The sequence below is a fragment of the Seriola lalandi genome, unplaced genomic scaffold (genome assembly GCF_002814215.2).
Source record: "Seriola lalandi dorsalis isolate HSWRI2012SDOR001 ecotype SW California unplaced genomic scaffold, Sedor1 jcf7180002054332, whole genome shotgun sequence".
Lineage (NCBI taxonomy): Eukaryota > Metazoa > Chordata > Actinopteri > Carangiformes > Carangidae > Seriola > Seriola lalandi.
The window spans coordinates 782309-795426 of record NW_019524885.1 but is presented as its reverse complement, the minus strand read 5'-3'; the positions used below and the strand labels follow the sequence as shown (position 1 = coordinate 795426).

The window sequence follows — 13118 nt, the reverse complement described above, 5'->3', positions numbered from 1 at the left end:
AATAAGTGAGTACATTAGCCAAAATGATGTGAATCTCAAATTCTGTTTGGGATATGCTGTATTGTCTTTATAGTTTATGAGAGTTTCACCCTTGGAGGGGGGTCATTTCATGCACAAGCGAATGTGTTTGTAGTGCAGGATCGTGCGCCTCTCCATCCTTCCACCCGTCCGCGCCGTTAGTTTGACTTTTCCAGCCTTTGAGTGGCAGTTAGCAGGTCTGCTCAGTTGGATGGGGTATGTGGAGAAATAAAATGTGTGTGTGTGTGTGTGTGTGTGTGTGTGTGTGTGTGTGTGTGTGTCCTGGATAGTGGGCTGAGCTCGCGCAACACGCCAATCAAACTCGAGGCAGGTGCGTTGTCGAGAGAGAGAGAGAGAGAGAGAGAGAGCGAGAGAGAGACGGATCAGGACTGCGCGTGGTGTCTCTGAAAAGCGAATAAAGCCGGCGCGAGCGTCGCAGTTTACTCACATCTCACGAGCAGGCTCACTCGTCAGCTGGAGAAAGAAGCTGGTGCCTATTCCATGTTTGCCGGATATAATTCAGTTACATCTGGTCGTTCACGTGATAAAAATGAGTTTTTTAAAACTGTGTAGGACAAATCGATTTCTCTCTTGACGGGTTTTTTTTTTTGTTTTTGACGCATTTGGGATTATTCCCGGGAGTCAGAGGTAAGGACTGCTCGAACATTTCAGCTGTACGCTAAAGTTGACTAAAATGTTTGTAAAAATATACCTGCTTAATGAAAACTGCACGTGTTAACATGAGCGACTGGGCAGAAAACAGGTACGATTTGAAGAAGAAAATGCTTGAAAAGATGTGTGTGAATTGTTCACATTCCGTTGCATCTCTGACCCTAATTTAAAATTACTAGACTGTATTATTAGGCTGTTATTAGTTGTAATGTTCATTTTATTATTAGTATATCCAATCGTATTATTATTAACGCATTTTTTGTTAAACAGATCGTTTAGTCTGCCTCAAAATGTTCCATAAATAAGTTACAGGACGCTTGACTAAATGAGAAGCGCAGTACTTCATTGAAGGCCTATAGGCTACCGTTACATATTGCCTTGAATTAAACTTGGGTACCAAAATTCTTAAATTAGCCTAAAAGTTCAACTAACAGACGATTTGAATCTAAACTATGAACTCTGCGTTTGGGCGTTGGGCTAATTGCTTAATTAATTTATTGGCTCCTTCATAGGTCGTTGCTCAGCCCACACAATTCTACACCACAGTAGTCCATATTTTGCGCCGATAATTTGTTTAAAGTACATTCGGAAAGACATCTTTTCGTTTTGTTTCATTTTGTGGCCTGTTTAATACCATGTTGTTCCGTATTGTTATTATAATAGCGTTTTCTCGAATATATTGTGGACATAAATAAAAGTAATAAATATATTAGTAATTTATTTGTTGAAACAAACATTTCCTGAAAATTAGCTGGGGAAAAAACTGAAACCAATTTCTCTCTTTTTTCGGCTGTAGTTTTTGTTCTGAAAACATCATACATGTGATGCACAAAAAAAGGTTTTGTTATGCTGTATGTAAAATGAGAATTTTTAAAATATAAATTTCAGAATTTGCCAACTTGATGAAAAACTAAAACGAATATCCAAGTAATATAACTTATTCACCACTAAGCAGATGTTTACAATAAAGTTAAAAATTGTGCTTTGTGTTGCAAAAAACATTGCAGAAATAATATAACATGGTCAATTTTGCTTTCACCCAATGTTATATATGCTTTCTCACTATAAATGTTCTGCTTTTTTCTTGATAATGCTACTTAGAATATATCTAAATAGATATACACAGAGGTACTTCAAAAAAGACTAGACTGTGGTCTCTGGACGTGTTGAACTTTACGCATTAAGTTGTGGCTCGATAGCTGGATAAGACTGTACATCTATTGTAACAAATATTTTAGAAGAGTATGTTATTGTCCTCTTTCATGGTTTGTTCATTTAACAGATGCTTTTGAAAACACAGACAGGGAAACACACATTACTTTAGAGCTATGAATGGGGATCTATATTCTGAAATACAGAGACTATAATTTTTGGGAAAACAAATGAATTTACTGATCTTCAAGATTTAATAATTTGAAAATACAGGAATAAATGCAGAAAGTGACATATATATGCAGTATTTGCATTTGCTGTGAACCAAGCACCTCACTTAACCAGTCTTTAATTTTCAAACAATGTCATAATTATTTAAAGCATTTCTGTGCACTCAATAATTTTGTAAGAGCAGTTCAGATGACAGCAATCCCATTTTGAAGCCGAAGTCAAATCTCATTTTTAAAATTTATATTGATGTCAAATTATTTCCAGATTGAGTGAGTTTTTTAATACATAGAAAATAAAAGTATTGTGGTGCTTGGCTGTAAACTGGGAGTTCAGTTCATTTAATTTAGATACATCTCATTTAAAATAATCATGTATTTTCATTGTACACAATTTTTCCTACACATTTTGTTTATATAGTTTTTGGTAGTATAAGCGCATTAAACGGATTTATCAGCTATTTCATTTTATATATAATATATAAGTTATTTATTTTCTCTCTTTCCTTTCTTTCTTTCTTCTTCTTTCTTTCTTTCTTTCTTTTCACTTAGGTCCTTCTACAGTTTTTCTCCAAGTATGGATAAAACCCATCTTTCAAGCTCTAATGACATCATTATGACGAGCTCAACTGGCTACCAGCAGGAACCCATGACTCCACCCAGACCCACCCACATCCACTCCTCATCCTCTTCTATGTCCTCACCCTCTCCCTCTTCTTCCTCCTCACCCCTGAAGCCCAACCAGGTTGGCCAGGTCATCCTGTACGGCGTTCCCATTGTATCACTGGTCATCGATAACAATGAGAGACTTTGCCTGGCGCAGATTTCCAACACACTCCTGAAGAACTACAGTTATAATGAGATTCATAATCGTCGCGTGGCACTGGGCATCACCTGTGTCCAGTGCACTCCGGTTCAGTTGGAGATCCTCCGTCGGGCTGGTGCCATGCCCATCTCGTCACGCCGCTGTGGCATGATCACCAAGCGTGAAGCAGAGCGCCTGTGCAAGTCCTTCCTGGGAGAGAACTCGCCGCCGAAACTGCCCGATAACTTTGCCTTCGATGTGACACACGAGTGCGCCTGGGGTTGCCGTGGTAACTTCATACCGGCACGCTACAACAGCTCCAGAGCCAAATGCATCAAGTGCTCCTTCTGCAATATGTACTTCTCCCCAAATAAGTTCATTTTCCATTCCCATCGCACACCAGACGCTAAGTACACCCAACCTGATGCTGCCAACTTTAACTCCTGGCGACGGCATCTCAAACTCACTGATAAACACCCACCTGATGAGTTAGTTTATGCGTGGGAAGACGTCAAAGCTATGTTCAATGGAGGCAGCCGGAAGAGAGCACTGCCCTCTTCAGCCCAGTGTCCCTCCATGGGGCCCATGAAGACTCTCCCAGGTTCGGTGGTGCCTCACATGATGGGACCTGACCTGGGCGCTCAGAAAAGAGCCCGCTTTGAAGACGAGGATGACCTGGATGGAGGTAGTCTGTCTCCTCGTAAAACACCACGTAGCTACCCTGTCATCCCCGTCCCAAGCAAAGGCTTCGGCATGCTGCAAAAGTTCCCTCCAACATCACTCTTCCCCTCACCTTACCCCTTCCCAGCATTTGGCCTCTGCCAGCAGAAAAAAGAGGACAGTGATGTTTCAGCTGGGCAGAAAGGAGCAGGGTTGTCTGGTCTTTTATGGCCTGGCCGCAAAGACACGTTTTATCCACCTTTCTGCATGTTTTGGCCACCAAGAGCAGCGGGAGGAATCCCTGTCCCTACCTACCTCCAGCCCCAGCCCAGTGCCCTCACCTCCCTGGCAGACAACCCTTCTCTCAGACAGGCCTTTCTGGATCTCTCAGACCCCAGTGAGCCTGGAGCTGTAGCTGGCAATGGAAATGGTGTCAGTGCAACCATGGCCTCTGGCAATGGGACCACCACTCCAAGATCTGGGCTGTTTGACCCAGACTGTACCACGACAACCCCTGACCTTCGCCCTGTGACATCAGAGGGCTGGCTCAAACTCCTGGACACCCCGACCCTCCAAACCAGGAAGCCAAGCTATGGCTCGGCCTTCCGCCCCGTCATCAAGGATGCAGAGAGCCTCGCCAAACTCCACAGCAATGGTGGAGGAGTCACTGGGGCAGCAGATGAGGACTTTGGGGTCGTGGTCGCCGGGTCAGACCGCCACCAGAGGCTATCACCCACCAGCAGCTGTAGTTATGGCAGTGAAAGTGGAGGCGACGGAGAAGCAGAGGGAGCGGAGAGCGAGGAGGAGGGGGAGGTGGATGTGGAGTCATCGAAGCAGGAGGACGAGGAGGAGGAAGGGAGTTTCACAAGCAGGCCGCCACAGACTCAAACCAACCTGTACTTCCCTGCACTGAGCGACAGTGCCGGAGAGGAGAGGGGGAAGGAGAGAGGGAGTGGCGTTGTGTACCCCAGCACCTCCCCTCCCTCCTCCTCGGACCCCATCCAGCAGGAGTCCCCCAGCCTGCCTGCTTCCCCTCCAGCCAGCCTGCCTCTCTCCAGCTCCAACCCACCTCACCGAGAGGACCCAGCTTACAAAAACGTAAATATCCCTCTAGGCCACTTTAGCTAATTATTATTTAAATGGTGCTGCAGTCAGGCAGTGATGTGATCTGCATAAGCAGATTGATAGGCTGGTTTCTCCCTGTAGAAATTGAAACAGTCACCCCACTCTGATCCCGGCTAATAGGCCCAGGCGTGGATTGTTTAATAGCCACGGTGTGTTTGTTCTCCCTCTGTCACCTCAGCCTGTTAGGGCAACTCTAATCTTTAACCTGTCGACTCCCACATTAACCAGGCCTCTGAGAGAGGAGCAGGAGGAGAAGGAGGAGGAGGGAGCGACACACAGATTTATGAGGAGCATTTTAAACTAGAACAACTTAAATCATTCATTGAGTTACATACTGCAAATACATCTCACTGATTTCAGAGACGCAGAGCGGAAAAAAAAGACTTAACCATATACTGAAATTTAGATCATTACAAATGAATACAACCATTGACTGATAAAAAGCAGAGCAACACTGAAGGAAAAATTGATTTGTACACGAAAAAGGAAAACGAAAAATAACCATCATATCAAATAATCAAAAGAATACAGGCATTAATCTGCCTTATTGTTATGTAACTGAACTGTATGATGCATAACCGATATATGAAATGCTAACTGACTATGTGTGATTTCCAGATTCACAAAAACAGAGACGAAGGGCTACCCGCGTACGCAACCAAAGACAACTCCAGCATTTCTGGTGAGCACAGACATTTTAATCTATTGTTTTTAAAGCTTTCCTTCCTTTCCTCTTTGTCTTTTCTAATGTAGAGTTTTAAAATTTAAGGAATTATATGAAAGGAAATTATTCTGAGCATTATAGTGTTGATTGCATTAAAAGTGTAATTATGTCTATCAGCTTCATGCAATTCATCCTTTTCAACTGCTAAATAGTGTTTGCGCAAAAAGTTCAAATATATTACACACTCTCTTTGTTTCATCAAGCATTTGCAAAACTAAACTACAGATTGTCTTTCATATATATATAATCTACAAAAAGCACTTTGCTCGCTCTACTGTCTGCGTGGGTTTCTTGACACTACGTCTTTCACCCTGCAGTTGTTTTACAACATCTCGGTTTCATCAAATGTTTGATAAGGTTTTTACAGTTTCATCAAATAGCATTACACAATCTATTTCAGCAAACTGTTACACACTATCTGTTTCATCAGACATCTGAGTCGGTTGTATTATAGCATCTTTGTTTCATTTATTGTCTGAGTGAGTGGTTTTATAGTGTCTCTGTGTCCCTGCAAGGCTCATATTCCTGTGACGTTTCATTTGCTCCTCTCATCTCCCACTCTGACCCTTTTGCTGAAGAAAATGTCTTGTGTGTGTTTTGTAGCGGTGTGCTCACATACACATACGCGTGGCCATATGGCCCATATACGCAACGGAGACACACACCATGCGCACACTTAGTTATCTCCATGTGTCCGGATAACCAGCTCAACCAATGGGCCTTACTGAATCTCTCGTCCTGTCTGTGTCTCTGTCTTTCTCTCTCAGACGAAAACAAAGAGCAGAATAGTTTCTTTGCACCAGAGAGTGAGACGTCAGCAGCAGACTACTGGAGGGAGAGCTCAGGTACATATACTCACTTATGTTTTTCTTTTTCTTTTTTTTTTGGAAGTGGTTGCAGAAAAGCTGTGGTCAGATGGAAAACAACAAATACATAAATGCAGACAAGACAGCAAAATGTAAAAATGGCAGATTAGATACTATCTGAAGAGAATTATTAGGATGAAAAGGTTAACTTAATTTCTGCATCTGGTTTCACTCCTCAGTAATTTGAATCTCATATCACAGATTAACTGAGGTCTTAATAAATCTGCAGATTAAATCCTGATATAACATGTACATTAGGAAATTAAATAAAAACACCTCTCAAATGCAATGCATGCAAAAGCGACTTTTTACTGTAAATGGAAGTTAGCAAATTAGAATTACGATCACTAAAAAACTTATATATATACTTATATATGTATTTGAAGTCTGACATTTAAAAATAAATATCAATATTAAATAAAAAAATCTGCATTAATGGCATCAAAAGCTACAATTCTCCTTCCCTTTTTTAATGTAGCACAATGTGTAGATGAATTTCCATATTTAAAACAAACAAAACTCAAAAAGTTCTCAGTTGGAAAAAAATATGATTTTTTTTTTAATGCAAAAATTACAGTGACATTTCTTCTTATTACAAAAAATGAGACTCAATACTTAAAGCAGTGAGGGAAGGCTCCACAGTCTTCAGCCTCATCCACCTCAGTCTCCTCCTCCTATCAGACGGTGAGTTAAGGGATTCATAATAATACACAGAGAGATGAAACAGCAGTGGAAAGCTGCTCCTGCCGCCACTCTGCCACAGCTGCTCTCTTTAGCAGCATTGTCACCAGGGCTGTTACTCTTAGGGGGGCCGTTATAGTTCAACAAGAAAACATCAGCTCAGAGATAAGCAGCCGCGTTGGCAATCTCCATCCTAGACCCATATCGCTGCCGACATAATTGCCTTTTTTTTTCCCTTCCTCAGCGCAAAAAACCCCTTCCCGTTTGAAAAAGATCACAGCTTATTGCCTTTTTATATCTGTCAGGAAGACATTAAAAGTGCTTTATGACATCTGTGCCAACATTTATATCTACCCCCCACTCCCTCAACCCCTACACACACACACACACACCGTAATGATCCCTGCGCATAATGTATAATGTATTTCGAAAAATTACACGAAACAAATTAAATGAGACCACCTTTCCCCTGATTGCCAAACGTCTCCCTGGGCGGTGGGAAGCTCTACGTGATTAGAAGGCCTGATTCCTCCGAGTCCCACCACCCCCCCTCCACTGTCTTTAAACTCTCCCTCTGTTTCTAGGGAGAAAAAATAATCTAATTTTCCATTTATGTAATGCAAACCGCCTTGGCTTTGACTATTCACGGTTAATTGACTGTCAAACGAGGTTGTTATCCTCAGGCACTGTCTGCAAATTTGCTTGTCAAATGAGACAGAGAGAGGAGAGGAGAGGAAAGGAGAGAGGAGAGGAGGAGAGAGGAGAGCTCTCTCTGCTCTAAATGAGGGAGAGAGAGAAGCATAGGGAGGCTTAAGGAGCCAAGATATGAAATGACTGGAGGAGAATATACACATCGAGGATGCTGGATTGCTTCATTTAAGGCGTTCAATGCCTCATTGTCACAACTCAGACGTCAGCACAAACACATAGGTACGCGCAAAACAATGCAGACACTTTTCAAACTGGTACATCTGAAAACAGCATGTGATGGAGATGTTTGTGTAAAATGGAAAACGGAAACTGTGAAGTTTTCAAGCAACAAGTAGATCTACATAGACAAAATACAGATCACATGAAGTACTGTATAAATTTGATAATACTCTTATACACAAATGTACTGTGGTACAACAATTCATCTGCCCAAAAACTACAGTTGCTGACATTTTAATGCAACAGTTTGAGAGCACAGTAACCTGCAGGCTTTGCGTTTTTTAAGTAAAATTGGTGGAATGTCCAGTTTTTTTTACTTATCAGCTCAGACATTCACTTCAACTTTCAATTAGTCCAATATCAGTGTCCTGATGCTAGTGTTTTTCCTCTTTTCTTAATAAGAAGCTTTTTGATTTGACTGCAAGAAGAGACTGAATTTGCCAGGGAGTAAATGCAGTAAAATTCTCCATTACCACAAACTTACACTGACACCCAGAGGCCAAGGAGTGAATTACATTGCTTCACTGAAGACAGAGAGAGCATTAGGAAATAGAGCAGGGTTCAGAATCTTCATGTAAAAATACATGGAGGATACATTGAGAGAAGACTGGTGGGGAATCAGTCCATAACAATAAATATGTTCATGTGACGCAGATATGATTTACAAATGAAATATATTGTCTGGTGTTGTGGAAGGATTGAACGAAACGACTCCTGGTGCCAAATGTAAGTGATATACTGTAACTACCTCTGACTGAGATCGCTCCATGTTTTCAGGTGATCAAAGCCAAAGAGCTGCTTCTCCTGTCCCACTGAAGAAGGATGTTGAAAACATGGAGAAAGGTAAAGACTGTTCATTTGACTAACCCTCACTCTGCTGTACTAAAAAACAAAAAAACGTAAGCCCAATCCTTATTGCTTAGTATTGCACAGAGGAATCATTGCATACACACCGCCCCAAAAGTCAGAAATATTTGACTGCAGGTAACAAGTAATCCCCTGGTCTTCCTTTCCTTCCTTCATCTCACTTTCTTCTTCTGCTCTGTCCTGCTCCTGCAGAGGAGCTTCAGAAGGTTCTGCTGGAGCAGATCGACTTCAGGAGGAGACTGGAGCAAGAGTTTCACGCTCTGAAGGGCACTTCACCATTTCCTGTCTTCCGTAAGTCTTTTTTTTTTCTCCTCACTGCTCTTTTCTTTTTCTTACTCTGAAGGGCAACGTCTCCTTCTCTGTCTTTTCCACTTTCTCCTCAGTACCTGTCTGTCTTTTCTTCCTTTACTTTTCTTTTCCCCTATTGCTTCTGTCCTTTATCCTTCATCAGCTGAGTGACTTGATCAGTTATTTAAATGATAATGCTGCTCAAGCTAATCATAGATTTTTACACTAATTTCAGATAATTTTCAAGACCAGATGAAACGAGAGCTCGCCTACAGAGAGGAGATGGTCCAACAGTTACAGATGGTAAGACGACTAATGATACAATCAGTGCTGAATACTGATAGAAAATAAATATCCTTTCTACGCCTTTAAATGACAAATAAAACATCCTTTTATAGATACATGAATTTAAAAAAAACCTCACTGATTGCTTTGAAAAACAGTCTTGGTAATGATTTTTATAATGATAAGACTAATTATGAAGCACTACTCAAGAAAATATAGTTTCACAGTTCAAACAAGTAAAGACAAAATCCAAATGGTTCAGGAAATGTGACGATAATAACTCAATTAACACTACAACTACGGTAGATTGTAGACATAAATAAGAAATCCTGAGCCAAGTCTTAAAGCTAAAACAGAAATTAAATGAAAAGGAAGAGAAGGCATCAATGGGAGTGAAACTGGGCACTTGTGCTGTTGCTTATTTGTCCATCAAAAGGCAGAGGCAATCATCTAGTTTGTCTTTCATGGGTGAGAAGTTCCTCTGCAGCCGTCTGAGCGTTTCCGTCCGCATCAATCACCAGAGCAGCTGGCAGACGTGCTGACAGACGGTGTTTGTCTTTGCTTTCTGACATCTGAAGTGTACACGCGCAAACCCTGCATGTACAATGAGACGCACACAAGAGCGCGCTGCACTCATGTAGCCACAAAGTCACGCGACTGAACATGCTTTCAAACTCATTTACAAGCATGTGCGTGCACATACACGTGCACACATAAAATGTTCAAAATTGACAAATGTGTCTAGAAGAAGCAGATGGATCTGTCTGAGAGTAGACACATTAATTTCACACAGACTTTAAAATGAACTCCAACAAAAAAGTTTGATTTATGTTGCTGCGGCATATTTTAAAATTTGGACTGACTTATTTTCAAGTATAATTGTGATGAAATCTTAGTCATGTTTCGCTTCTTTCTTTTCAAAAATAGATAAATGTGTTTTTGAGACATTTAGTTTCTGAGACAAAAGAATGTATTAAGCCTCACATAATCCATTATTTCAAGACTAAATGCAGAAATAATTGTCAATGTTGAACCATTTTAACTGCTATTTATTACTGGAATCTTTGGTAAAAATCAGAGCTGAAGTCACACACCAGGAACACATTGAGGGCTGTGACCAATCATTTTTTTTATAATATATATATATATATATATATATATATATGTATATTTACTGCTGTATTTAAAGGTGTTTTTCAAAGTCTTTTGTGGATTAATCTAACTTTTGCCTCTAACTTCTGTTTCTTTCAGATTCCTTACGCAAACATCCTCAGAAAAGAAAAGATCAGCTCACATCTCAACAAGTAGCTAAAAGGTGACTATTTTTTTATTAATTTAATAATGCAGCTTTTCATCATTTAACAGTTCACAGCCAGACCAGGGGGAAAACATAAAATACAGTATCTGCACATTAGCTTTATTTTCTTTTACTTAAGTCGGTGATTTATAGATGAAATTCAATCACTTTTTACTGAGTAACATGCTTGACAGGTAGTTATCCTGCCTCAGCGAAGGTCAGCCATCTGATAGCTACAGTGTAAAGCATTCACAGTGCTTTTCACAAGTTAACCCTCAACACCAGTCTCTGGACACATTGTAACAGAGGATACTGTAACTATTAAATCCTATTAATCTCTGAAACTCTCTGCAAACCAGACCATGATACCAATGTTCGATTTTAATTTATTTAACGTCTTTACAGGTGGAGTCAAGAAAATGTCATCGAACAGGAAGAAGCTGCTTGGATTTCTGTGAATATTCCAAGAATAAAAAAACAGCTCACAGGAAAACTGACAGAGAAATATAGGAGAGATTATTATTAGTATTTGGCTGCTTCTTCAGCACCACCTCTGTTAATAGCCCTGCACTTAAACTCTCAATGACTCATTTGGACCAGTTCATACTGCCATGGGGTAGCCGCTGGCAAGATTCATCCCTGTTTCCTTGGTCACATTTATCTCCCAGACTGACTGAACTGAGCGGAAGACGAACTGGTGACATCAGGAGACTCCTTCTCTTTTCCTCATTGCTGCACTGGCAGTCAGACTCAAAGCTTTACCCAACCAGGACCAAAGCAACCACAGCCTTTCTTGCCCTTTGTGGACTCTAAAACTTTTCTAAGGCTGTTGAAAACCACCAGGAAGGCAGTTGTAGACTTCTTCTTCTTCAAAAAAAAAAGACACTCTGAATTTTTTTCCAAGCTCTTAAAAGAAGAACAGTCATAGATTTGGTAAGACTCGGTGTTAAGTCTGTGACTATGACCGCTGCTGGCCCAATTGTACATACACCAGATTGTGGATGAGGATGGATTTCACACAAGATTTTTTGCTGTTGTTAATGTTGTTGTTGCTGTGGTATCACCAAATGAGGACCCTGAAGAAAAAACAAACATACCAACCTTTATTTATTGTCAACATTAGATCCCAAAGGGATTCTCCTCCTCATGTCCAGTTGTGTTTACTGACCAAAACAAATTTCCTTGTCAACACGAATCATCATTACCCCTGATTATCAACATGATCACTGAAGACATCAGATGTTAGTGAGACTAGATTCACATGAACTTTTAGTTTTCCCTAACAGGAAGATGCCAGATGAAGAACAAAATAAAGGGGGAAAAGGGTTCAGAGCACAGGCCGCATTGATGTGTTGGGTTTTTAAACCTAATGGTGCAATTTGATCAGTATTAATACAGGTTTGTGTCACAGAAAGCTTTCCCACTTTTACCCATAGTTCTAGTATTTGGGAGTGATTCCTGAATGTACAAAAAACCTACAGTATTATGTTCAATGCAGATTTTGCTGCATCTGATTATGCATTTTGCATTTTTATGCATTATGCATTTTTTAAAACATCATCCTGTCACATCTACAGTGTGTATTAAGTAACATTCTCCTCATGTTAACCTCTGAGCATATCGAACAGCACAGCTGGAGACTCCTTTGCTTAAAGGCACCCTGAAGGTACTTTTTAACCTCCACTCAAATTTTCTAACCATCAACTTACAGGCTTCATTTCCACCCAAAGGTGAGGTTAAAATTGCCACAATCAGCTGCTGTATCTGCCTTTAAAATATATTTGGGGTGTTGGCAGATGGTGAACAGACAATTACAGGCCAATTCTGCTTTTTTGCTTGTTTGCTCTCCAAGAGAATGTCTGGGCCACAAGGAGCAAAGTTCGTCAGTGTTGTATATCTACCTGTAAATGATTTCACCTGACTGTATAAAATGTCATAAGTGAGAACACTGAACCCCACAGTCATGTCTATCTGTATGTGTTTGTTTGTTTGTTTATTTATTTGAGTATCAGACCCTGATTGTGAAAATATTATTTATTACAATGTTAAAAGAAAAAGAAAGAGACACGATGATGACGGTGCAGTCCAATGTATGTCAGAGAGAATAAAAATGAGAACTTACCCTCATCCTGTTAATAGAATGAAATGAATGAATGGATAAAATGGTCATTTACTGATGAGGAATGTTATCATTATAAACTGTTAATGCAGATGTATTTAAATATGTTCTTGTAGTTTCTCTACTATTTATGTGTAAATTAAAAGTCTATACAACAACCAGAATTTGGTTTCACGATTAGGACTGTTTATTGTTTATGTAAATGAAATTCTTCTAGCTGATGTTATTGGATTTCTGTTCTGAATTTAATGATACTATAGCTTACAAATGTGATAATTTGATGCTCTTGAAAATGAAAGGTCATTTCATAAACACACAATAATATTAATTAGTACTTTAGTTGCATTTTAACAATATAAAAACAGAAGTGAAACAAGAGAGCTCACAAGGTCATACACTTAA

The 13118-nt window shown here is 40.1% G+C and overlaps 1 protein-coding gene across 1 annotated transcript; it reads left to right on the top strand.

The window, feature by feature from the left end:
- Positions 1 to 467: 467 nt before the first annotated feature.
- On the top strand, positions 468 to 12872 carry skor2 (SKI family transcriptional corepressor 2). The gene is made up of 9 exons (XM_023407290.1): positions 468 to 666; positions 2622 to 4632; positions 5278 to 5341; positions 6151 to 6228; positions 8638 to 8703; positions 8920 to 9018; positions 9251 to 9318; positions 10552 to 10615; positions 11003 to 12872. Exons 2-8 carry the CDS (start codon positions 2647 to 2649, stop codon positions 10606 to 10608), a joined length of 2418 nt encoding a protein of 805 aa, XP_023263058.1. The 5' UTR covers positions 468 to 666; positions 2622 to 2646; the 3' UTR covers positions 10609 to 10615; positions 11003 to 12872.
- Positions 12873 to 13118: the final 246 nt, after the last annotated feature.

Bases quoted from the DNA above. Each gene is read 5' to 3' on its own strand.
- skor2 (XM_023407290.1), top strand. From the start codon at position 2,647: ATGGATAAAACCCATCTTTCAAGCTCTAATGACATCATTATGACGAGC. The intron at 5,342-6,150 runs GTGAGCACAGAC...TTTCTCTCTCAG, and splicing joins AGACAACTCCAGCATTTCTG to ACGAAAACAAAGAGCAGAAT. The intron at 9,319-10,551 runs GTAAGACGACTA...TGTTTCTTTCAG, and splicing joins TGGTCCAACAGTTACAGATG to ATTCCTTACGCAAACATCCT.